Below are 24,506 nucleotides of genomic sequence, written 5' to 3'. Positions count from 1 at the left end.
CTCCCCCTCATGGCATACTAAGCTGCCTTGAGGTACTAGGATCCGCCGCGCCCCGCGGGGCTCATAACCTGACAAAGGACGAACACGAGTATAGCTGGGAAGTCTATAAAAGCGCAGACTCACCGGGCAGTTATGTTGAAGGTTGAGTTAGTAGCGTGTTAGGCTGGTAGCTGACGATGGTAGTCGTTCGAGGTAGAGAGAAGACTTAGATGATATTCATGGTAGCGACTGTATATATATGACAGGAGCGTGTGAAGTCACTACCGTATTCGTAACTACTATGCAGTCCAAGTCCCACGGTAATGCGGGACGGCTACGTAAGCAATGAACGTGGCCCTATGCGATGAACGCGGAGCCACACGAATGCGTAAGCGCTAAAAGTACCAATGGGATACCTAGCGCCAGAATAGACGTATGAAGGCGGTATTTACTTGTAGACCTCGTAGAGGAATATCGCCGTACAAGAGGCTTCTGGGTGAACCAATAAAGCCGTAAAGGGTCGAATACTAGACGTAAATCTGACACTGGTTACACTTTTGCCAGCGAGAAGAGGGCGAACCAAGGAACGCCAATACGCACCTGCCATGTTCTCCCAAGCGTCCTCTGGTCTGCCTGATTTCGGTGCGCCGAGTCGATCCAGCTCGCGGGAAACCGCGTCGGAGCGGGCATGGGCAGCCTGCATCTCTCGTCTTGATTCCCATAGCTCACGAGTGAGCTTCTGTACTCTCGCTCGGGTTTGAGGATCCACTCGCGCGTGCGGGTCAGAGTACACCGGTTTCTCCGGAAGACCTGGAATCTTCTGAGAGTTAGTCTGTCTATCCAAGTGACGTGGCGGCGCATTGTTGAAGTCATCAACTAGAGTGCTAGTGGTGTCAGACCGGGAATCTTCTCGGACAGGATCCCCAGTAAGATGCGATGGAGAAACGATCTTGAACTGTGTGCCATGCTCGGATGACGACTCAATTTCCACTTGAGCCCCAACTGGCCTGCTCAACCACGCAATAAGCTTGAACTCTAAACAGACAATAGGAAAACAGTGTCCGCCTACACTTTGCGCATGCTGATGTGATGGCTGAGAAAACGACCAGCCATCGTCAGTTTGTCTGTTGTTCATAGCCGAGGGTGTGTATGTTGGCGCGTACATGTTAAGTTCCCTCCTTAAGTCCATATCAGCTGCAGTCTTGTCCCATTGAACAATAAGACCATTCTATGTCAACCGAAGCCATGTTAGCTTTGTTTAGTAAATATCGACCATGAAACCATCTTCCGTGTGGTAGTCGGCCAATAATGAAAGGTGATGGCTCATTAGAGCTGCTGGACTCACCGGCGCCATCGTTGCCTTTTCCCATACCAACCAAACTCCGCCACATACGTATTTGATGGCCTCCTTCCTCGGATTGGGACACCGCAAGGCTTTTAGGTCTGCGCTCACCAATCCACGGAGACGTGAAGACGGAAGTACATCCAGAGTTTTCGACCTCTCCTCCGTGTACTTGAGGAAGACGTGAAAGTCAAATGATGGATGCGAGTTCTTGGGCAGATCATTCGCGCGTGAGCTGCTCGAGTAACAAGGATAACGTTCGGGTTCAATCTTTCCAGCGACAAGCAAAGGGAGCTTTGTTCGTGCCATGGTGGTAGTGGAGTAGAGACTCGTGGCGTCGACACAGTTAAACGTAAGAACAAATATCACGTGGACGTTCGATGCGCGGATCAACACACATGGTGGAGATTCAACCGTAGGACCATGGTAGGATGCTATCACTCTGCGAAATCTAAGGCTACATAATATGATAGAATATATAAAAGTAGGTAAGTATAGTGGATGAGGCCCATGTTAAGTTCTTGCCGTACATTAAGCGAAACCTGTGTCAGTAGTATCTTAGGGCGTTAACTCTCAACGTTGTTGAGGAAGGTATCAGCTTCTCTTAGCGCAGAGATCTCCTTAAAAGCCTCGAGCAATGCTGGGACGATGAAAGGTGCCTGGCGTTCAGCGGAGACTTCTGCGAGCGCTTGTTCTGCACGGATACGCCGACGCCGCTCGACGCGTAATGCTTCCGACGTGTCAGACGCGTCGCATTCTTTAGAGCTTCCGTTAGCAAAACAGGCCAGTCTATGGCGAAAGCGCTTACCGCATGCTCTTTGTCGTTCACCGACTGGAAAAGTCGACTTTCGCGCCCCAAGGCGCTCCAATTGACGAGCAAGCCGGCGAGAGCGGACCTGGGCCATCTGAACCTCCTCTTGGGCCTCTTGAAACTGGCGAACGAGTTGGTCGATGGTCTCTTTGGCTTCCTTTGTTGATTCATCGGTAGGCGGAACGAACATTGAAAGGGTATCACCAGAATCTAGGAGAGTATCACAGCTAGACGCGCAAGGGTCCCCAGCCGGTCTAGGATATGGGAAAGTTTCAAAACCTATCTCAGGGTTATGCCTCAACGGCTCGTTTCCGAATTCACAGAGAATTTGAGGATACCGCGACGATGAGGGGGATGTCTGGGTACCCGCGTGACACATGGATGGCGTAATGAGCATCTCTGATACTTCGCCTGGCTCGATAGAGGGCGATTTGTAGCGGGGGAAGGATGTAGAAGGGTTGGCAACTTGAGCGTGAACTGCGACGCGGGAGGCGCTGGCGGGCTGTTGTCCGACAAACGCTTGTCCCGATTGAATCCGGATGGAAGTAGCGCCGAGGAGCTCTGGAGGTGACTGAACTTCGGGAGAAGACGCGCGGGGAGAGTTAGGGATGTCCAGCGGAGGCACATAGTCGGGCGATTGGTCGTCGGGTACCCACCATGGTCTCGAGGGGGCGGGAGATAGGAGCAGTGACAACGGAGACTCGAGCCGGGGTTGTTCAGACTGGGGGTCCAGAGGTTGAAGTTCAGGCGAGTCGTTTAATATTGAATGAACGTCGAAGGGTTTTCCAGCGTCACTGCAATCATGTCATTTCAGGATCAGTAGAATTGAAATACGGGCGAGACGTACACTTGTGTAACAACTATAGTAAGTCTTATTTGTCTCGTCAGAATCCGACCCCTTGAGCGAGACTCTAAGAGGGCACCTACATATCTACACTGTCTCGTTTCTTGCTCTTGCTGACGGTCAACATCGCAGCGCTTTGGTACGATTGACGTAGTTTATGTAGCCCATTCTATAGACGACGTCCAGGTCAGTCAGCCAAGTAGCAGAACATACTAAGGGGGTGAAACTTACCTTGCATGCACTGTCCAGCCAAAATAAATAGAGAAGATCTCCCAGAACACGCCTGATGTTCTGTGTCTTGGGAAATGAGAGGCCCAAGACGTTTAGGTCCTTTCTTGCTTGGTCGACTACTTGTTCCTGCTGGGGAAGTGCCCTGAACCTAGCTGCCTTTTCAGGTTTGTACTCGATGATTACATGTAAATCGAAATGCTTTGGTCCTTCAGCGCTGACAGAGTCCACAGCCGAACGCCAGACATCGATGCTCTGTCGTGGCAAGGCGGGTCGGGGGCTCGAGTATCGTTTTCGTGGCATAGTCTGATGGGGGCGGGAGGAGTCAATTGAACAGAAGCAGATAAATGCACATGAAGAGTTGAAGAAGCCTCCCTGGCTCTACACGTCTACAGCATAGATCCTTGAAGAAACTGGGCTGGGTCGGATTTGGAGGGTGTCGTGCCTCTCAAGACGCGTTCGGCGGAGTTCCGGCGGCAAATGTCACAAAAGTCCCAAAGAAGGTGCGTTTCTCAGCACGTGGTCTGATGCGACGCGTGAAAAGCTCAAGCCAAGAGAAAAAGAAAGTGCCACTGAAAGCAACTATGACTTGGAACGCGTTTTCTTTCTCCTTATTCTCACATCACATACAAAGTACTGTACTTGGGCTCGTTGGCTATTTAGGCACGCAGAAGCTGAGACTGGTCACGAGCAAGTCACGAGTCTAGGGCCAATGTAGGATGCTATTAGTCTGCGAAATTTAAGGTTACAAAATATGGTAGTATCTGTATAAGTAGGTAATTAGGCTGGATAATGCCCACGTCGAACTCTAGTTGTGCATGAACCAAAACGTAGTATGTTGGTAGTATCTTAGGGTATTAACTCTCAACGTCGAGGAAGGTATCGCCGATGCTTAGCGCTGTGATCACCTTAAAGGCCTCGAACAATGCTGGGACGATAAAAGGCGTCTGTGATTCAGCGGAAACCTCTGCAAGTGCTTGTTCTGCACGGATGCGTCGGCGCCGCTCGACACGTAATGCTTCCGATGCGTCAGACGCTTCACATTCTGTAGAGCATTGGTCAGTTAGACAGAATACAGTCCCTAGTAAATACGCTTACCACACATTCTTCGCCGCTCATCGACTGCGAAAGTCAATTTACGCGCCCCAAGGCGTTCCAACTCACGAGCCAGCGAGCGAGTGCGGGCTTGGGCCGTCTGAACCTCGTCTTGGGCATCCTGGAGCTCACGGGCGAGTCGTTCAACGGTCTCTCGAGTTTCATTCACCAAGCCGTCGGTGGGCGGAACGAACGTTGAGAGGGCGTCATCTGAGTCCAGGAGGGTATCAGAGCTAGACGAGCAATGATCCTCAACCCGTCTGGGAGATGATGAAGACGCAGAGCTTATCCCTGGCTCACCACTTAGCTGTCTGCTTCCGGCATCGCAAAGAAAGTGAGAAGAGGACAAAGGCAAGGGTGAAATCTGGGCGCACATATGGCACAAAAGCGGATTGGGCTCCTCTGGCACCTCACCTGGCTCGATGGTGGGTGACCTACAGTGAAGAGAGAACTTGGTACCGGCGATAGATGCGGAGAGGCCTGAGGGTGCTTCGAATTGGGGAGAAGATGCACGCGGAGAGCTGGGGATATCTAATGGGGGTGCATGGCTGGGCGGTTGGGCGTCAGATATCCACCACGGTTTTGAAGGGAGTGAAGAAAGAGGTGCTCGCAATGGAGGCGAGGGCAGGAGGTCCATAGATGAGGGGTCCACGGACTGGGGTTCAGGCATGCCGTTAAGTACTGACTGAACGTCGAAGGGTTCTCCAGCGTTACTACCATTATGTTGTTTCAGTATCAGCAACATTGTAATGCAATCTAGACGTACACCGACGTGGCGACTATGGCCAGTCTTTGATTATCTCGTGAGCATTCGTCTCCATGAGAAAGCGTTCAAGTAAGGCACATACACGTCCGCCTTGGCTCGTTTTTTACTTCCTTGATCACTCAACTGCGAAGCCTCTTGGAACGATTGAAGTACCGGATGTAGCCTATCAATGACGCCCTGTAGAGGTCGCACGCGTAATTTAGCCATACAGCAGAAAACACGCATTGCAACTGACTTCACCTTGCAAGCACTATCAGGCCAGAAACCATAGAGAAAGTCGCCTGCAACACGCTTGATGTTCTGTGTCTTGGGGGGAGGGAGGCCCATGAGGTCTAGGTCCTTTCTTGCTTGGCTAGCTATTTGTTCGTGTTGGGTAAGTGACCTAAATATGAGTGCTTTGTTGGGTGTGTATTTGATGATGACATGCACATCGATAGGTTTCAGTCCTTCACCGCCGACGGTGTCCAACATCGGCTGTCGCTTTCGCCGCGGCATGGCGTGATGGGTCCAGTCTCGAATTCTTCTAGACAAACGCACACGGGGATTAAAAGGGTTGTTCCCAGAAGCTTGCCAAAGCCTATGCGTCTACAGGATGGATCCTTAAGGTGGAGTTGGTTCGAGTTTGGAGGGTGTCGCGCTGTGTCGCGCGTCTCAAGCTCAAGCTCAAGGCGCGCCCCGCGGAGTTCTGGCGGCAAATTTTGTTCACAAAAGTCCCCAAAAAGGAGAGTTTCCCAGCACGTGTTCTGACGCGACGCGCGGAAAGCTCAAGCCACCTCATTGAAAGTGCCACTAGGAAAGCAACTATGACTCTGAACGCGTTTCTTTTTTCTTATTCTCACATCATATATACAAGGTATGTCCATTCACGCACATAGCATAATATGCCAAACATTCACATGAGTATGAGATATGGCACATCTACCAGCCTCGATATACCAACTGGCGATGTTCCTCCTGTAACTGAGCAAATGAGTGTAACGAAGGATACTGGCCTATATCTGTGCGATATAAAGTAATCAGTAAGCGTCGTTTTTCTCCACACTCATAGGTTTATATGAACTTACCTTTATCTTTTCTTGCCAGAATGTGAGCAGTGATGCGGTTCATCTCGTCTCCCAAGAGATCCCTCCTAGAGACGAGCTGCTGGACTTCTTTGTTTTCATTGGCATCATTAGGATATATGCCTAGAACTTCGTCGTATCCCATAAAGTTCAGCGCGTCCGTGAGGTCTTTAAGCTGGTCGATGATCTCTCCGGCGCGCTGGTCAAGTCGTGCAAGGACGTCGTGGTTTACTTGCGCATTGTACTCCGCAAAGGTTTGCTCCAGATGAGAATCGTGGGCGAGATTCTTTTGGTCCAGTGACGAAGGATTGTCTTCCACCTTGCAAGTGCTCTCGAGCTTGAGTAATGACGCCTTCTCTTCTTCCTTGTCGCCGTCTTCGAGCTCTAGTATCGAAAGCTTCTCTTCTAGCTTGTAGTTGACCTTGTCAAAGAAGTAATAATTACGAGACATGATCGGATTGTGAGGAGGAAGAAAGGAAAAACTGATTGGGAAATAGACAAGAGCAGCACGACGTCGCGTACACCTGCATTTATGGCTCGGAGAAGGACCAAGCGTCGCACGTGTATTGTTCCAAGCGTCCAGGGTCAAAGCACAGCAGGCGACAAAATGCTGCAGAAGTGGAGCATTTCAATGCGGCGACAGTTGAAAAGCGAGTCCAAGCATCCACGCTAATTATTTCCATGTTGTCACGTTAAACAAAGCGTCCGTAGATGGTGCGTCCAAATTAGCTGACTATCGGTATGCCGATGGCAGGCCAAAGCCACCATTGTTCAAATGATGCCCGCCAGCAACGTTAACACGGCCTAACAGTATTAATCAGGAACCATAGCAAAATTGGCCCTGGTTTATTTCCACGGACTTTGCTGGATAATCCAAGAGAGAATTAATGACAAACAGGTGTGGTCAAATATAACAAATTGTAAACAATTGCAGAGAATATGGGTCCAACCCAATTTTAGCTCCGAGGAAGTCCAACTTGTAGCCGTATCTACGTGGCCTCGTCTTCTTCACCATGCAATTTTAGCCACGATGGACTAAACACGTATATGAGTCAAGAGTTCTTGAATGTTGTCATAATCGGCGTTTACTTACATTTGGCCAGCTCCTGACGATCAGCTTCCTCGTCTCGTCCATGATTAGTATACCAAGCGCGAACGCGAATGGAATCCCCCAGAACATGCCAGGAATAGGGGTGGTGCCGAAGACCTTCTGCAAGCCAGTTCCGTACAGGTTGACGACCGCGATGAGCGCGGTCGCTAGCATACCGCACGGGATCGCCCAGTTGCGACGCGGGCCCCAGAGCGGGTTCGAGACGAGGGTCGAGACGCGGCGGTTTCGGACCGCGAGGAGGCCGCCGTACTGCATGAAGACCATGGTCACGTAGCTGCAGATCATGTCAATACCGGGGAAATAAAACCGACGAGAAAAGGTAACGTACTAGATGCATTGACCGACGCTCACGAACTCGGCAAGCTGCTCCTGGCTGTATCCCTGCCAGCCGTCGGTGTTTGTCCACTTGTTGTACACAAGGATGACGTCGTAAAAGCTGAGATTCTGGCGGTGCATCCAGTAGAACCACATGCTCATTGCGCAAGGCCACATCATGAGCCCGATGAACTATGAGATAGCTCTGATCAACGCGAGGTCAAAGGGTCGATAGACGGCTCTTACCAGGTAGATTTGGACGAAGAACCGCCAGTCTGCTAGCCTGTCCTTACGGGCATTACGAGGCTTGCGTAGCATCAGATCTGACGAATCAAAAGGGATTAGAGAATCTCATCGCAGCGTACGTCGCAATACCGACGTACCAGCCTCGGCCTTTTCGTACATTAACGAGATAGACATGACGACGTCATTGGTGATAGAGAAGCACACTTGAAGGTAGGAGCTGAGCGCCAGTTGCATGCCTAGGAAAACGTTGGCAAAAACAGTCATGAACTCGGTGTATGTCCCGGCCTATCGTCATCAGCTAAGAAAAACGAACAGAATAAATGTAGGAACTTACGGGCATGAGATACAATATGACTTTCTTGAGGTTGTCGAACACCAGCCGGCCCATCTCAATTGCGACAGGAATAGATGCGAAGTCGTTATTCAAGAGGATCAATGCCGCTTAGGTACTCCGACTTTAAACACATAGGGATACGATCGATGCGAAGACACACACCTGCTTCCTTGGCGACATCGCTGCCGCTACCCATAGCGACACCAATATCCGCAGCCTTGAGCGCAGGGGCATCATTGACACCGTCACCAGTGACGGCCACGGTGTTATCGCCGCGGGCCTTGATCTCCTCAACAATGCGCATCTTCTGATCCGGAGTCGTTCTCGCGAACGCGATTTCAACGTATGTACCGACCACAACGTCCCAATCCGCAGGACCGAGAGAGGCGACGTCCTCTCCGGTAAGAAGCAGAGCACGAATGCCATCCTCGTCTCGGGGAGTGAGTTCGGATGGGTCGACAGCGCCAATCGTCTTGGAAGCAGACATGGCGCGGACGTCATCGATGGTGTCGACTTGTTCTTGAGTAATAATTCCAACCTGAGGAGACCGCGTTAGCAAAGAGCCAAGCTCACAGAAACCAAGAAAAATCATCCGGACCTGCCGAGCGATGGCCGCCGCCGTCAGCTTGAAGTCGCCCGTGACCATGAACACGCGCACACCGGCGCGCCTGATGACCCGAATAGCGTCAGGAACGTCCGCGCGGGAAGGGTCGCGAATGCCGACGAGTCCGACGAGGGTGAGGTCCTGCAGCTCCGAGTAAAGCTGGGTCTCCATGTCGTTTGGTGATACGTCCGTCTTCAAGCCCGAGAGCGTCCGTCGGCATCTGGCGAGTGAGAGCATGAGCAGGGCGCTGATGAATGGGTATGCGGAGTACTAACACGGCAAGGACGCGCTGACCCGAGCTCGACCACTCGCTCTGGAGCTCGGATAGCTGCTTCCTCGAGATAATATCAAGTGGCACAACGCTCCCGTCAGCCCTCATGACCGATGAGCACGCAGGGAAGAGAATATCTGGCGCGCCCTTTACGAGCATCAGCGGCTCTTCGCGCTGTACCAGATCCTTCTCATCGTTTCCAGCACGCTCGACGACGCTCATCATCCACTTGTTCTTCGAGTTGAACGGGATCTCAAAGATCGTATGCCACGCCCTGCGGACATCGGTACCATCGATGCCCTGGATGCTCTCTGAGAAGCGTAGGAGAGCGGTATCCGTGGGGTCGCCCTTGACGTTGCGCTCTGCCACAGACAGATGGACGGTGGCACTGTCGAATTTGGCGGCGTTGCAGATGCGGGCGGCGAGCTGGAGGTCTGTGAGCGCTTTCCGCACGGAGGGATCCATCAGCGAGGAGCCTTCCTCCAGGCCTGCGGCGACGTTATGGGACTCGCCCAGGAAGGCAATGTTCTCTACGGACTTTCACCGATGTCAGCTATGCTTTTTCACAAAGAATAGCGGGAGACGTACCATACGCCCAGCGGTGAGCGTCCCGGTCTTGTCGGAGCAGAGAACGGACATGCAGCCCAGGGTCTCGATGGTAGCGAGGTTCTTGACCAAGACCTGCCTCTTCGCCATGCGACGAGCGATCACCGTCAGCGAGAGCGCAACACAAACAGGCAGACCCTTGATGAACGCCATCAGCCAGCAAGAACACACAACCGCACCAAAGCTACTGACCTGCGGCACGAACGCCGTCAAGCACCCAATCGAGTTGATAATCGCCTCGCTGCCCGTCTCGTACCCGGGGTAGTGCGTGCGCAGCCACACGCCCCACGCGAGCAGCGCGACGCCGAACAGCGAGAGCGCCAGGCCGGAGACGATCTTGGTGAAGAACCAGACCTCCTTCTGGATCGTCGTCAGCTTGAACTTGCCCTCGCCGGACATGAGCACGAGGCGGCCCATGATGGTGCGGTCGCCCGTTGCGAAGACGACGCCGGTGCAGGTGCCTTGCACGACGAACGTCGATGTGAGCGCGAGGTTGCGCGTTTCCAGTGCGTTGTCGGATGTAGCGTCGAGCGATCCGGCGACCATGTCGCTAGAACGTTCGTCAAAGTGAGAAAAAAACCGGAAGAGAATGACATAGACAAAGGCGTACCTTTCTCCGGTGAGGAGGGATCGATCAAACCGAAGGTCTGATGACGCCTGCACGATCCTCAAGTCGGCAGGAACACGGTCTCCGGTGGAAAGGACCACGATGTCGCCGACGAGGATGTCGGTAGCCGGGATGATCTGTTGGTTTCCGTCACGGATGACTGCAGCCTCTTCGGCGATGAGGGACTTGATCGACTTCATGATCCTCGACGCGTTCCAGTCGACGAAGGCGTAGAACGTCGCGGAAACGAGAATGACGAGCATCTATAAATCGAACGCCAGAGATTAGTGAAGACAGTTCAGAAAGAAAATCAGGGCTACTAACCAGCAATACTGCGACTCCATCAGGAAAAACCTCGGTGGGAAATTGGATACAACTTGTGTAAAGTTCCCAAGGCTTGTCAAGTACCGAAAAAGTGGAGACCATTTCTGTCAAGTCAATGAAAATATGTGCAAGTCTAACAAACTTGACAAAATTTGTCCCAACTTCTCTAACTTCGAGTGAAAGTCACATTGCATCACTTATCGTGATTTCAATATGACATAAATGCGTATGGAACCTTAGTACAGCATATGATGCTCCTGGTGTGCGATGCCCAGGACCCCTGATCACTTGGTGGTAGCATAGTACTTAGGCACAGCACTAAGAAACGCACACACAAGGTTGGATATATAGGCTAGGTAAAGATACAGGTAACTATAACACACACTGGCCATGGCACCTAGCTAGATATGTATACTATTAAAACAGTTGGTACATGTTACATCGAACCAAAGGAAACGGTTGCTTGGCAAATGATTATGTCCAAAGTGCTGGCTCCTTGATACTAGCCCGAGTGGATTACAATCACTGGCAACTCAAGATATCGCTGAGACACGAGGTGCATGGTCTTGCACATTATTTCAGCGCTCAGCGGCACTCCGGTTAGATTTTCCGGGTTGATGACGATGAGTGGGCGTGAATTAACGCGGCTGAGGGCCTTGCGCGCGCAGCCTGAGGTTGGCTGCCAACATGTCTTGGCATATACAACATAAGCGAAGCGAACAATGGAAGGGAGCGAAATTGAACCAAGCAAACATGGCACAACAACGGACTTACGATGCTCCTGCGCCACGTCTCCTCTCATCTTCACCTTCATGGTTGCCGTCTCTTCCTTCCCACCCAGCCACTCTCTCGTTGCTTCCCATCCCATACCCAGTGGTTTTACCTTCACATAACATCTATGATTCACTTTGCGTGCTGGAATGGGGCCATAGGTGCGTGTAACTCATAACCTATTTACGTAGCTCTGGAACTTACTGTCTCCAATTTGTGGTTGGTCTAACCGGCATAGACCACTGCAATTATCTGCTAGACAAATGGTATTGATGCCCAACGACACTAGTTTCCACCCCACCTCGTTCCCAGACGGTCCAAAGTAAGCGAGCGTCCCGACTCTGGCCAATCCTTGGCCGGACTACGCCCTGGCCACGTGCCTATCGACGCTGTTACCCGGACATTGGGGATCCAACAGCATGCAGCTGCCGTCCCACCATCCGCACGAGCACCCGCATTCCCTCAGGTCTCCGAGCGCAGGACTACGTGCGGCTCGCGCCTCGCCGCGCTTGATGGAGGCGTGGTGCCTACCAAGGTGTACCACTCGTCCAATACGAGCACTACAAGAAACACAGTATTCGCCTTGAGTGGACGTTCGAGCACCGTGGACAAGTGTGCTTGGTCTTCGAGTCTATGAGGTACGCATACACCCATCGCGCGAGAAACATTCTGTTAACATACTCATGAAGCATGAATCTACGAGACATCGTCAAGTGATTTGGCAAGGACGTTGGTCTGGGTATCAAGTCAGTGCGGACGTACACTCACCAGCTATTCCTCTCGAGTTTACTCAAGAAGCTGAATATTACGCACACCGATATCAAGCCTCCTCGTACGTTTTTCTATCCATCCCCATGCATGCCATGGCTTACGGAATGGTTACGTAGGTCAACGAGCAGAGGACGGTGCTCAAGCTGTCCAGCTTGGGCATCGCATCTGATGCGGCGGAGAATGATATCACGCCTTACCTCGTCTCGTGATTCTACTGTGCTCCCGAAACCAGTGAGTCTTGGCCTTCTCGTGTCCTCGTTTCTGCGTTTTGACTTGGACGTCTTACTTTAAGCCCTCGGAGTACCCTACAATGCCGTGCTCGAGGTCTAGTCGATCGCGTGCTCCCTGTACGAGTTCGATCGCGTGCACGCTGTACGAGTTTTGGCATTGGAGGGCATCAGGTAACCTATTGGTTCAACAGGGTTCTATCGCTCCATAGCTGTAGTGTAGCTAGAACTCTGCTTTGTATGAGTACCCAGTGAATGCCATTTGTACTTTTACTACACTACAAACTAAGTGTGAAGCCTGAATAATGGAAAGGTCAATCAAAACCCCCAACTAACCTGGCGTAAAATGCGAAAAATGTGCTCGAACTTGATGAAAGTTACAGGAATTTGCCGCAACTTGTTTTGGGGGGCTGCGATTTTTTATCAACTTGATTGCCCCTGAAACTTCCGTCAAGTTGCGAAAAGGTGTCACAAATTTCCACAATTTCTTGAAACTTAACACCAGTTTCACGCTCAGGTTTTTCCTGATGTCCGAGGTTGAAGACAGCTGGGTCCGGCTCTCCCAAGGGCTTGTATGCCAGCTGCAGAACAGACGAAGAATGCAGCACACGCTAACATTGAGAGACGAAAAACCATACTATTGTGACGATGAAAGCAATCCACATCAGGAAATTGAACCCTCCGAAGACATAGTTGAGGGCCTTCTTCCAGTACTGCGTTGGCGGAGGGCTGATAACGTTCTTCCCGTCCTTCTCGCGCCGCTTGATGACAGAGAGCTCCAGGCCTACCGTGGGGTGAGTCGAGTACCGGATGAAGACTTCCTCAGGCGGGATGAGGTGGGCATCGATAGAGGCGATGGCATCCGCAGGGTCCTGAGCGGTGCGCTGCCTGATGGCGGCCTTGCCCTCCTGCGTTTCCTCGACGCGGACGGATAGCGTACGGAAACTGAAAATATGGTCGTTAAAACGGGTTAAAGTCTGGGACATCCGACGACGATAGACTCACCCTATCTGGATCCCATGCTCGCCTTCAGCCTGCCCTTTAGACGAGGACTTGGAAGTGAGAGGCAGCGATTTCTCGAGCAACTCGGGCATAACTGGAGAGGGAAGGGAGAAGTTTTTAGACCCTCAACGCAGACTATGCCTTTTATCCTGTCCGCGTCCTTCGCCGTAGGTTTATAAAAATCCTTATCTTCAGCCACAGCCGTAACGTTTGTCCAAGTGGCTTGTGTCCGCCAGAAGATTGATGGGGCCGCCTGCGTGAATTTTGCCATTCAGGTAGAGTAGGGCGGGCAGAACAAATGCGCTGTTTTCGCCATTCCCTCTCATATTGGCGTCTAGTGTGTAATGATCCGGAATAGGTAAGCAACAGTCGGGCTTATGAGTGCCATGTTGAGAGTACGCGAACCAGGGATATGTAACCTGGAGTCGAGGATGTCGAAGAGGCGCATCGGAAGGGCAGTATACGTCTTGACAAAGTCGAGTACTGTCAGCAAGCGATCAAAGACGTTGACAGAGAACAGAAGCGAGATGCCGTTCGGAAACCAGTCCAGGGGGTGGGTGGATCCACATATGGGCGTACGCCTTATCTATTAGTCGGTGAACAGTCCAAGGAATGCAAAGATTTCATCCACCGAGCCGTCAATTGGCTAGTGTATGCCAGTGTATCCGAATATGCAGGTGATCAAGGCACGAAAAGTGTGTCAAGTTTTGCTGTGATGCTCACTTGCTCAAGATGGATACTTCGTGTAGCCCGCCCGCATTGCTATCACGTATTTAATTGATGTATTAGCGCGACGCTGATGAAAGACCTCTCACCAGAGCCCAAGGTCGCGTCCCTTTGATAGAAGATAGTAGAAGGAGTCGCTCCTTGTGACCTGAGCAGCCGTTCACTCGAGAACGTGAGATCCGTGCAGAGTAGAAACGACGCTGAGATCAGTTTTCGTAGCTTGATCTACATACTTCAGTGTTCCAGGCGACTCCCCCAGCCAGAGGGATGGACTTTGACTATGATGATGAAGGCATCGTGAAGGCATTGAAGAGCCCTAACCTCATGTTAGGGTTTGTTTGGTGACTCCTTCTCCGCGCCTCGAGGCACCGCCCAAGTGACGCGACAACCAGCTTGTTACCTCCCAGTTTCAGCTGTGTCTGGTTCATCCTTAACCTCTCCCACTCCTAGTGACGAGGAGAAATGCGCTTTGGTCTCACTCGATCGCCTTCGCCTTCGCCTGTGCGCCAGTCTAAGTATGCTCCTTCGTTCGACAATGTCCACCTCGCGCGTCTAACCACCTACTCGTTGCAGACCAAAGAAGACCACGAATCCCAAAGCTAGGAGAAGCTCGACATTCGGTCTTCAGTCCGACTCCGAGAGCTCTTCTGAAGAGAACCACGATGCTACCGAGTCTGACACCGAGTCCTCCTTGAGCTCGTCCTCGTCGGATTCGTTCTGTTACCGAGACGAGTCGGAGATACCTCTTCCACCCCCGTACGTACCATTGTCATGTTATGGTCTCCCTCTGTGTCTTCTTCCCTTCCTGCACATCTGGTTTACTCGACTTGTTTCTAACGTTCACAATAGGAGACCACGGCGCGAATTCTCGTCCCCTGCAGAGCAACGCTACGTTGAAGAAACGCTTGCCTCTATACGACTGTCCATACGCCATCATGACCCGTACGAGGAGTGGGAGAAGCAGACGCGCAAGGATGCATTCGTACGTACACCCGCCTGATTCCCAACGTGACCATTTTGTCTTACCCCACACTCCGCACATCCAGCGCACAGCTCGCAGGGAGCAACGCGACGCCCAGTCCGAGCACCGCGCGCGACATTCTCAGCGTCATGCGCAGGAAATTGCCCGGCTCAACCGAGTTCACGAAGCCCAGCTTGCCGACGTGCAGCGCCAGCTCGCTACGCTGCAGATGAAGCAGCAGTCGGACATCGACAAATACGTGCAACAATGGAAGGAGCGCGACCGGAAGCAACGCGACCGCATTGAGAGCACTATCAAGAAAGAGGAGGACAGCCTGCGCGCGCGACTGGAAGCTGAGCATCGTGCCCGCGAGGAAGAAGAGCGCAAACAGAAGGAGGCCGAAGAGAAGCAGAGGGCGGAGGAGGAAAAGAAGCGCCAGGAAGATGAAGCGAAGAGGAAGAAGCAACAGGAGGACGACGCTGAAGCGAAGCGCTTGGACGAGATTGAGCAGAAGAGGAAGGAGCAGCTTCAGGCTGAGGAAGCAGGCCGAAGGCAGATGGGTGTGACGACTGCTGAGGACGACTGGTCTGAGGCCCGCAAGGTTCTCAAGGTGCGTCATCATCTCCGTATTCGTGAATATTCATTGACGATACGTAACCCTCAGAACCTCAAAGCTGGTCCTATGAAGACCGTGAAGGGTACCAAAGAACTCAAGTCACAATGGAGCGCTATCAGACGTCAGATTACACCAAAGATTGGCCAGCTCACCCAGGACTCCGAGTCTGTTAACCGCATCGTAAGCTCTCCAGCAGCACCCCGCATCTACCATCCTATTAACCCCTCGCTGTACAGACGACCCAAATCACCGCGCTCATTCAGCCCATGAGCCCCCTCCCGGAGCCAATCTACCTCGCTTCTCTCTCGTCGCTCTCCAAAGCCATCCTGCTGCAAGCCGAAACAGAAGTAACAGCTGAAAAACGGTCCGCCATCCCCCTCGCGCTCGTCACCTCACACTTCCTCGCCACCCTCCCGCATTTCCCCGACGTCTTCTTCGCCAAACTCGTACAGCGCGCCGGCGGGTGGCCCATCCCCTCCGCCGTCCCCTCCAGAGACGCGGACGGCACCCCCTGGGCGGGCGAGGACGCACGCACCAAGGCGATGGGGTACCGCAACAGCGGCGCCAACGGCGAGCGCGAGACGGCGGGCGAGTACGTGACGCGCGTGGCGGGCCTCATGCGTGTGTATTTCCTCGTTATGGTGGCTCCGACGCCGCCCGACCGTGCGCCGCCGCCGCGGATGTATCAGCTTCCGCGGTTCTGGGCGTATTTTGCGCGCATGCTGGGGCAGCCGAGGTTGCTTGAGACGGCTGTGGCTGCGCAGGTTTTACATGGTATGTCTTTGTCCTCGTCGCTGCTCCTCGCACTGCGATGCTGACGAAACTTGCTTCATGGTCTACAGTGGCACTCGACGTCGGTGGCGCGGAGGCGGTCAACGTCTGGGGCGCGCAGTGGGTCAAGCTGCTCGAGCTCCTGTACGAAGGCGCCACGAAGGGCATCGCGGGCGCAGGCGAGCGCCTGATCGGCGGGCAGAGCGCTGAAGGGAAGGCCGCGCGGGTGCGTGTGCAGCTCGACGTTGAGCGCATTATGCAGGCCATCCAGGGATAAGCTGAGCTTGGTGCTGAAGGATGTTCGGGAATGTCGGATATCGATAGAGCATGAGACGTAAGAATGGAGGTTGGTGGAGATGCTAATGTCGTGGTTGTGCATATGTTGCTGTTGCCTGTTTTGCGTGGTTTGGATTGGATACTTGCTTACGTTGTGCGATCCTCATGAATACAGCTTTGCGAATGACATGAATTGATCGTTTTCGTATGACGCCGAGGACTCACTAAAGTTCCACTTTGCGTGAAGCAGGTATTATGAGCGCTTCGTCATTCTGTGCAACCTCAGGCTGGAGAAGCGACGCTTACTCTAATTCGCATCATATCGACTTGCGTTTCTTGAAGTCCGTTACTGTATCCTGTCGCTACCACCATTGATCATGACAGAAACTCACTTCACTCGATCTGATACACGTTTATATACTCATATTAGCTACTAGCTGTGAAGCAAGCGACTTGTACCGTATATGTATTAGTCCAGTGAAAAAGGCAACTTAAATGAACTGTCAAGGCCGTGCGGCATTGCGTACTCGAGATTTCTCTCATATCGGACAGAGATCCTTAATTCATTCCCCAGGCGGAGAAGGGAGCTAGGACACATGACAGTACCTGAATAATCACACCCGTCAATTATGCTCTCAATTACCCCGCACTCACATCCAGAAAGCTGGCTAGTCGTTATCGCACTGACGATTAGTTTAATTCCATTCTAAATTCGCGAGTGTGCAGTGTACTTGTACATATCAAAAACCAACTTGTTTGGAGCTGGAGCTTGCGTTACCCCAGATCTCAGGTTCATTATGACTAAGCCCTAAAGCTTGGTGGATTAACTCGAGAGCGGCGCGCCACCGTGTTCACAAACAGACTAATATTCCACACGTGAACGATCTTGGCCCGCAGTCACTTGTCATACGGGGAAGTACGCGTTTGAGCATGGTACGCTAGGTAAGTTATCAACAAATTAACATGAGACATGACGCTTTGTCACGGTATGCACCGGGGAGGGCACTGCGCACCTGCAGGAGGCCTCGTGGCTGAGAGCCACGAGCCCGTCCTTGGGCAAGTCAGATCTTGCCAAGAGGAAGTCGAGGCCGAAGAGGCTAAACTGGCGTGACGAGACGTGAGAGGACCAGAAAGCCTAAATGACGGCGGGAAGCAGCACCTGGCATAGCCGAGCAGCTATGGCGTCAGGTGGATTCACGTCCGCGAGCAAAATAGGGCGAATCGCTCTGGATTCGTGAGGTACGCGCAGGTGCAGGTGCAGGCTGCGTTGAGTGTCGAATAGGGTAATAGCTGAGCGCTGAGGGCGAGGGATTGGACTCCGGTCGAGAGACGAAGTAGATTTGGAGTGGGTTAATGAAAGGAAGTGCGAAGAAGTTAAGCTCTCGTTTCGAACAAGGTTGAGTTTGCGCGGTATAAAGCCGCAAGTGTAAGTACATAATCGCCGTCAATGTTCTGTCGCCGACGGCATACCGCCCTTGCACCCCCAATGCAACATGCGTTGAATGTGCTCTCCCTGACCTTTTTCTTAGAAAACTGTATCATATATTGACCTGTAGGCTTGTATAGATGTGTTTCACCAGCTCAAAACAAACTGTAGCGTGAACAAAAGAGAAAACACACCCTGTTGCATTGAGGGTGCCGTGTTGCATTGGGGGTGCAAGGGCGGTACACGCTCTGGACGTCTCAGAGAACACTGAGCTAGGCACCCGCGGGAGCACATTATGCCTGAATAGTCATTTGTTCTCTTCCAAGCATGATCGAGGTAGCAATGCATTCTCGCAATTAGAGTTTCCTGCATCGGTGAACCTATCTGATGTATAAGGAAGTACAACCCACTTCACCCGGCGTGCCTGGGATCCCCGGGCGGCTATGAGACCGGTAAGCCACCACAAAATGATCCTGAGAAGCCGAGAGGAGCACGAGTTTAGGCGTGAGTCTGCAAAGCGTTAGGCGACGATGCAGGATGGGCACGAGGACATCGACGCGGGCCGCAAAAGCAACGAGTATGTGTGGGCGCTAAGTACTAGGGGAAGCGTTGCGGTCGACGTGGATGTTAACCAGAGGGGCAAGTACATCATCGAGAATGCAACACCGATGTGTACGTCAGCCGGTGTGAGCATACAGCATTATGATGGTGATCATGATCGGCCAGCTGAAGTCGACGTGGTATTGGTGGGTGAAAGGATGCGGTGAAGGCGAATTTGAGATGATACGTTTGATGAGGTGATGGGATCCGTTATCTTGCGAGAGTCAATTGACAAAAACTGAGCTCGTGACGCTATATGCGTACCACTGCCTGGGAGCACGGCTTCCAAAGAGGTGATCCGCGTGGCAAGGATAGAAGAGCGGCTGGCTACAAATAAACTTCGGGGAGTTGTTTTGGGCGTGTGTGCCTCCGGTCGGACCAGCAAAGGACTTTTGCGGTATGTTTTCTCTCTCGGAACACGGAGAAGGATCTGGGTATACGTTCTCGTGAGTTCTTTTCGGTTAGTCAGACAATTGACCTGTGTGAAACGCAAACCAAGAGCTACGCGTAATCGCCTGAGGTGGGAGCTAACGTGCATAGGATATGTCAGCGCCTCTGGGCGACAATATGTCAGACGAGGCTCGGGGATTAGTGAGCTGGGGCGGCAGCCGTGTAAATACTATCCAATACGAGTGGAAACCATCGCCCGATGTGAGATCCCGAAATGCAGGCGTCAGCATCAACAAACAGTAGCCTGACAGTGAGGAAGCGAGAAAGCTGCCCAGCCCGAGCTGGCCCAAAGCTGAACCCTATGCCGCACCTCTCAGGAATCTTGATATAGCAAGCCACGAGCTGGAGCTTGAAACCTAGGTTTGGACCGTGGGTGGTTCACGAGCAGGTGGTACGCGTAAAGACGCAAACTGCTGCAGGAGAGCGGGTCGCTTGACTGATACGGAAAACAGAGAAGAGAGAAACTGAATGAGATTGTATGGATATGAAACCTCATGGCCTCACGAGAAGAGGGGAGGAGCGGATGAATATGTTTGGCTCCGATGCGGTGCTTTGTTTGGCTGCCCTTGGCCAGAAATTAGGCGGCGTCACTCCGGCCCATTCGTCTCATGCCATTTATCCTCCACCAGGTCCAGTCGCATCCCTTGTCATAACTTGCACACCCGTTCTAGCAAGCAACCCTGGCAAGGGACTCACAGCGCCGACCACTAAAATGTTGCAACTCATTCCTGGCTCGGTTTGCGACGTATGCGCAGAGGAGTATGGCCCGCATCGTCCGCCCCATTCCATTCCGTGCGGTGAGCTCAAAACTTTTCGCCCTGGGAAACCGAAGGAGACTAATCTCGTCATCCTCTGATCGTCGCCTTTCCCGTCGCTCGTCTATCCAGGACATGTGTTCTGCGCGACCTGCTGCTCCAAGATAATAGAGAAAACACTACCAAAACACACACCCGCCTGTCCCTTCTGCAGGGAGCAGTTCACCAGGAATGATATCCGACTCATCAGGTTCGACTACTCGAACACCAGTTGGCCCACACCACAGGGCAAGCCAGCTATCATCGAGGATATGGCAGGCCAGTTCCCCGCCACGCGACAAGAGGCTCGCTTCCCCGTCGTCGAGGACTCGTTTTCCTCGAAGCCCTCTTCCTCAAGGCGTACCAAGACTGTCCTAGAGACCAAGGTTGCCAAGGTCGCTGCCAAAAAGTGCTCCGTAGAGGAGGTGCAAACATTGCTCCAGGAGCTCACTCAGTGGTTGGGTCATGATGGGAAGCCGGACGACCAGGTGCGTGCTTGACTTATCCTCGAAATATCATAGAATTGATTCTTTGTTCCTCACCGTGTACCAGTTTTCGTCCTTGACACTCAGCGCAGCCCTTTTGCGCGCGATCCTTATAAACCACTTTGCCCATGCCGAGGCTACGAAATCTGCAAAGAGCCTCGAAGCCACGCTTAAATCTAAGCTGGACCAAAGCGAGAACACTGTCGTTTCTTTGAAGTCGGAGCTCAGAGAGTAAGCGATAGCCCTTATCATCACCCTCTGACGATATCTGATCTTTTCGTTTAGACAGGTACATCCGTCATCTTCGCGTGTTTGCAACGAGGCAGCTGACTTTTTGTGTCCTGACGTAGCACTCGCTTTATACCCAAAAAGTACAAGAATGCCACGCTCTCCGTGCAGAGCTTAGTCGTCCGAATGGCAAGTCCTCCTCATCTTACTCGCCCTCTGGTTACGCTCCTACGCGTCCCACTTCTACTGCACCTATGGCACGCCCGAGCACGGCGGCCCCGGACCGCCGGACCGGTGCTAAGTCCCCAATGTCTCCTCCGTACAGCCCAGTGTCGCCCCTCTCTCGCTCCATCGCCATGCCTAGCCACGCGCGCAGCTCGTCGTCTTCCCGTCCCGTAACACCCGCCGCGCGTGCATCTACCCCCGGGGCAAGCCTGCGCTCCGAAACCCCCGCAACGCCTCCTCGCCACCGGGCGACGTCGCCCACGAGCCCCCCGCCAATGCCCTCCTTCCAGTCGAAGGCGCGAGCAATGTCCGTCTCCCACAGCCCGGGCTACTCCAGCACGCATTCGTCACCGCAGAAGATCGTGCGCTCGCACTCTGACGAGTCTGACCGCGAGGGCGGCAGCTCCCACCAGCAGCACCGGCACGAGCGCTGGATCCCCTCTATCACCACGTCGCATAGCCCACCGTCCTCGAAGGGCTTCGCGTACGTGTCGTCGGCGTACAACTCGGCCTCGTCTGCTGCTCGCACGGCGCACCGGTCGACGACGGTGTCCACGCATGCGGCTTGATTGCGCCCACAGACTACTGAGAAACCCACAAAAGCTGCTATCCAACACCACGTCGTCTACCGGACACCTTCAGAGATCCTTTGGTACCCCTGCTTCACCTCGTCTCCCTTCGGTAGCAGTCCGTCATGGCTGCTTTCATTGACCTGTTTGTCTGTTTCATCGCGTCCAGTTTCATCACCTGCCCCCCATTCGCCCTGCTGGCTTCGCTTTCGCCTTCGCATAATACTCTACACCTTTTTCTACTGCGATCTCGGGTTGACTCCAGACCGCCTGTTAGCCCCCTTTTTTCATGTGACTTATTACCTTCAACTTTACACTACACCTAATATCGCCAGCCAGGAAAGCATTTTACCCCCTTACCCCCTTGTGTTTCCTGCTTCGTCGTTTCTCGCTATCGCCTTCACCTTTTATCTTGTCGCATTTTGGTCTATCTCATCCTGCGTCTGCTTTCAACGGGAACGCGTGCAGTGTAGTTGCTGCATACGTAGCCTCGTCTTGCTTTCTCTCCGCCTCGCTACATATCTTTATAATCTTCTTCCTTATCTCTTTGTGTAGCATTGTCTTTCCTGTTTACTAATCTCCGTCCGTTCTCGGTTTGCTTGCTCTGCCTCTGCTTTCTCCTTTTGCGCTCCTCGCCCCTTTTTGCTTTCGCGTACCCTTCATGCCACGCTCACGTCTACTTGTCGACGCCTCGCTTTAACACGCCCCACAGTTTCCCCTTTCCCTCACGTCTTCACGTTCTGTTCACGCTTCGTTCACGGCTACCCACGGTTTTTGTATCGATGATTCCATCCCGACTACTACGATTACGACCATGAACATTTACGATTCATTGAATACCCTTCTCCCGTAGTGCTTACTCTACGTCTGCGCGTACGCGGGCTTTTCTTTCCTCTTTTTCTAGCATATACTAGACTGCAGCTTACCCTCATTCCATGGTATACCCATATCCACAGCCACAGCCAGGAACACCGTTTGTTTGGCTTATTTTCCAATCTCCCGGGCTACTTATTCTGCGCGGATCGAGGGTGTTTTATTCGCCGCGCTCGCTAAGTAGGTGGTTTAGCTGGCTGGTTCGGTTGTGAATAGAAGGGCTTGGTGTTCTCATGTCTGCAATTAGCTTCCCGGAAGGTCGGTGGGTCTGTGACACTACGTGGTGGCTGGAACTTTAACGTTTTAACCTTGAGTCTGAGCATATACTGTACAAGCCCCATATCTAAGCTTCAAATTTTGGCTTGAAGGAACTCTACCGATATCGCGTTTCACCACCTGCGAGCACTCGAACTAGTGGCGCCCTGGCTTAACCCACTAAATGCCGGTGCAAGCGGACTTCTTTGTTCTTTGGGATGTGGCTTCTGGCGCTTCGCCTCGTGTTCGTCCTGTTTGATATCGGCGGCTCGGGAGAACGTTCAAGGGGCGACTCGGAGATGCCTCGAGGCTGAAGCGTTTGAGGTCGATCAGGTTTGTGCCTGCTTCAGGAACTTTGATATGGAGATTTAGATTGTCGTGTACAATCGATGATCCGGAACAGATACGGACACTTGGCCGGATGTGTTGGTCGTTGTAGTACGTGTGTGAGCTGTTGCTAGATGTATGTTTAAATCATATGTTACCCTCGCGAGGGCAGAGACAAGACGGATGGATGGAATGTCAGCCTGATCATGATCAGCCTGCGTCGGGTAGCGCATCAGCTTAGTAAACCGTTCGACAGGGTCAAAGAACGCTTCGTACAAAGGCTACGGTGATAATCAAAGACCTGTTTTCGATGTCGTAGGGCCGTACGTGGAAGATCCCTCAGGTTTGGTTATTTGAGATTACACTTTGACTGTCAACAGTGTCAACAGAGCTTAACGCCGTGCGTACCCAAGTACGGTCGGGGCGACCAGCAACGGACGGCCGACCCGGGACGGCAGACATACACGGGGAGATAAGCGTATATGCCTCCGAATTGAATTGGCGTGTCGGTCGTGCAAATAGTTTCAATTCTGAGCCCGAGGTTGTCACGTCTGCCATCCCGTGTATGGATAGAGATGATGGTCACAACGGGTACCTCAGATACTGCGAGAGAAGCTGCAGGAACGCCTGAGCGCGCGCCTCTACACGTTGAAGCGCCGCCATCCTATGCATGTTGCATATCAAGGGATCGCCTATTTTAGGTGCCTGGAAAGAGGAGAAGCGTCCTGGTGATGCTTGAGTATATCCTGGTAAATAGCCTTTGACTTAAGACGGCAAACTCTGAATCAAAAGCTCAACGCTGGTAGGTTTCAAGAATCAATTGATCAACCGGGACACTTCGCTCACGCACCGGGTTCCTGAGATAGCTGCTTCTTCATGTTGTTCATTGCATTCTGAGAAAACATCGAAGTGAACAGGTGCCACGGTAATGAAACTTGCGGTAACTGAGAACTTTGCAGGAGAAGAGCGTCTAAAGCTTGTTATTGAATGCGAAGCCTCGAGGTGTACTGAGTAATCTTTGTTCAGCGCTCACCGTCTCCCATCGGTAGTAATGTCTGCGGACTACTGGGAGAGAAGCAAGGGGACTTTTGGACGTGCGACAACTTGACTCTTATGGCACACCATATTCAGCCATGTCACACAACAACTGTTATTCACTGAAGGATACTAGGAATCGAAGCTGAGAAGCTAGCCCATTTCTTTCATTTTCGATGGCCTTGGAGCTTGGAAGATCAACGGGGCATGAGTCGTAATGCAATAACGCCCTTATCTCAAGTATTACTTACCATACACGCTACTCTTCGCACCTTAGCGCCGGCGTTACGAGACTGAACGCCATCCCCTCGTGTAACTTACGCATGTCTCTCGTGAGGCTCAATAGAAACGACGCGTATCTCCCGCTGTCGATGAGCGCATGCATAGATAACAGGGCCTTCCGAGGCGGGCACGTAGCCGATCACTCGTTATCAAGGTTGCCGCTGACAGGCCAACACCGAATGAGAAGACGTCAACGGCACCCGCAGACAATCCGCAATCGTCGCAACAGGAGATGCCGTACTACATCAACGATATGCGTTCCCTAAAAATACAAGCATTCGTCATTGATGAC

General features: G+C 52.5%; 8 protein-coding genes across 8 annotated transcripts; 3 read left to right on the top strand and 5 right to left on the bottom strand.

The window, feature by feature from the left end:
- Nucleotides 1-427: 427 nt before the first annotated feature.
- On the bottom strand, nt 428-1,630 carry CONPUDRAFT_159013 (uncharacterized protein; the record flags this gene model as incomplete). The annotated part of the gene is made up of 5 exons (XM_007776077.1): nt 428-471; nt 580-986; nt 1,049-1,072; nt 1,143-1,207; nt 1,373-1,630. The coding sequence occupies 5 exons, from the start codon at nt 1,628-1,630 to the stop codon at nt 428-430; spliced, it is 798 nt and encodes a 265-aa protein (XP_007774267.1).
- Nucleotides 1,631-1,637: 7 nt separating this feature from the next.
- On the bottom strand, nt 1,638-3,609 carry CONPUDRAFT_140014 (uncharacterized protein). Its single transcript, XM_007776076.1, has 5 exons — nt 3,208-3,609; nt 3,060-3,145; nt 2,980-3,003; nt 2,130-2,926; nt 1,638-2,078 (listed from the first exon to the last, which is right to left on the bottom strand). Exons 1-5 carry the CDS (start codon nt 3,505-3,507, stop codon nt 1,888-1,890), a joined length of 1,398 nt encoding a protein of 465 aa, XP_007774266.1. The 5' UTR covers nt 3,508-3,609; the 3' UTR covers nt 1,638-1,887.
- A 301-nt stretch (nt 3,610-3,910) lies between these two features.
- CONPUDRAFT_169372 (uncharacterized protein) lies at nt 3,911-5,560 on the bottom strand (the record flags this gene model as incomplete). The annotated part of the gene is made up of 6 exons (XM_007776075.1): nt 3,911-4,249; nt 4,303-4,610; nt 4,674-5,012; nt 5,066-5,089; nt 5,148-5,242; nt 5,306-5,560. The coding sequence occupies 6 exons, from the start codon at nt 5,558-5,560 to the stop codon at nt 4,062-4,064; spliced, it is 1,209 nt and encodes a 402-aa protein (XP_007774265.1). The 3' UTR covers nt 3,911-4,061.
- A 423-nt stretch (nt 5,561-5,983) lies between these two features.
- CONPUDRAFT_159010 (uncharacterized protein) lies at nt 5,984-6,577 on the bottom strand (the record flags this gene model as incomplete). Its single annotated transcript, XM_007776074.1, has 2 exons — nt 5,984-6,063; nt 6,130-6,577. The coding sequence occupies 2 exons, from the start codon at nt 6,575-6,577 to the stop codon at nt 5,984-5,986; spliced, it is 528 nt and encodes a 175-aa protein (XP_007774264.1).
- A 393-nt stretch (nt 6,578-6,970) lies between these two features.
- On the bottom strand, nt 6,971-10,497 carry CONPUDRAFT_112134 (calcium ATPase transmembrane domain M-containing protein). Its single transcript, XM_007776073.1, has 12 exons — nt 10,224-10,497; nt 9,806-10,163; nt 9,596-9,751; nt 9,012-9,544; nt 8,731-8,956; nt 8,295-8,670; nt 8,133-8,239; nt 7,936-8,083; nt 7,799-7,875; nt 7,566-7,744; nt 7,220-7,511; nt 6,971-7,161 (listed from the first exon to the last, which is right to left on the bottom strand). Exons 1-12 carry the CDS (start codon nt 10,481-10,483, stop codon nt 7,135-7,137), a joined length of 2,739 nt encoding a protein of 912 aa, XP_007774263.1. The 5' UTR covers nt 10,484-10,497; the 3' UTR covers nt 6,971-7,134.
- Nucleotides 10,498-12,032: 1,535 nt separating this feature from the next.
- CONPUDRAFT_65469 (uncharacterized protein) lies at nt 12,033-12,377 on the top strand (the record flags this gene model as incomplete). The annotated part of the gene is made up of 1 exon (XM_007775889.1): nt 12,033-12,377. A coding segment is annotated over one exon (345 nt), but the record flags the coding sequence as incomplete, so codon positions are not given.
- A 2,126-nt stretch (nt 12,378-14,503) lies between these two features.
- CONPUDRAFT_65753 (uncharacterized protein) lies at nt 14,504-16,666 on the top strand (the record flags this gene model as incomplete). The annotated part of the gene is made up of 7 exons (XM_007775911.1): nt 14,504-14,556; nt 14,645-14,797; nt 14,891-15,023; nt 15,088-15,612; nt 15,667-15,798; nt 15,855-16,392; nt 16,461-16,666. 7 exons carry the CDS (start codon nt 14,504-14,506, stop codon nt 16,664-16,666), a joined length of 1,740 nt encoding a protein of 579 aa, XP_007774101.1.
- A 3,187-nt stretch (nt 16,667-19,853) lies between these two features.
- CONPUDRAFT_131797 (uncharacterized protein) lies at nt 19,854-20,937 on the top strand (the record flags this gene model as incomplete). Its single annotated transcript, XM_007776072.1, has 4 exons — nt 19,854-19,938; nt 20,029-20,423; nt 20,488-20,651; nt 20,706-20,937. 4 exons carry the CDS (start codon nt 19,854-19,856, stop codon nt 20,824-20,826), a joined length of 765 nt encoding a protein of 254 aa, XP_007774262.1. The 3' UTR covers nt 20,827-20,937.
- Nucleotides 20,938-24,506: the final 3,569 nt, after the last annotated feature.

This window comes from Coniophora puteana (assembly GCF_000271625.1).
Source record: "Coniophora puteana RWD-64-598 SS2 unplaced genomic scaffold CONPUscaffold_16, whole genome shotgun sequence".
Lineage (NCBI taxonomy): Eukaryota > Fungi > Basidiomycota > Agaricomycetes > Boletales > Coniophoraceae > Coniophora > Coniophora puteana.
Note: the sequence above shows the minus strand (reverse complement) of the source record. Positions and strands in the feature narration are given on the sequence as shown.

What these genes read in the sequence shown, in the direction of transcription:
- CONPUDRAFT_140014 (XM_007776076.1), bottom strand. Translation starts at nt 3,507, where the DNA reads ATGCCACGAAAACGATACTCGAGCCCCCGACCCGCCTTGCCACGACAG. An exon ending in AAACGAGACAGTGTAGATAT is followed by an intron (nt 3,004 to 3,059) that starts GTAGGTGCCCTC and finishes GAGACAAATAAG; the next exon opens with ACTTACTATAGTTGTTACAC. An exon ending in ACTATAGTTGTTACACAAGT is followed by an intron (nt 2,927 to 2,979) that starts GTACGTCTCGCC and finishes ACATGATTGCAG; the next exon opens with TGACGCTGGAAAACCCTTCG.
- CONPUDRAFT_112134 (XM_007776073.1), bottom strand. Translation starts at nt 10,483, where the DNA reads ATGCTCGTCATTCTCGTTTCCGCGACGTTCTACGCCTTCGTCGACTGG. An exon ending in GGTCAGCGCGTCCTTGCCGT is followed by an intron (nt 8,957 to 9,011) that starts GTTAGTACTCCG and finishes CTCACTCGCCAG; the next exon opens with ATGCCGACGGACGCTCTCGG. An exon ending in GTACGAAAAGGCCGAGGCTG is followed by an intron (nt 7,876 to 7,935) that starts GTACGTCGGTAT and finishes TTGATTCGTCAG; the next exon opens with ATCTGATGCTACGCAAGCCT.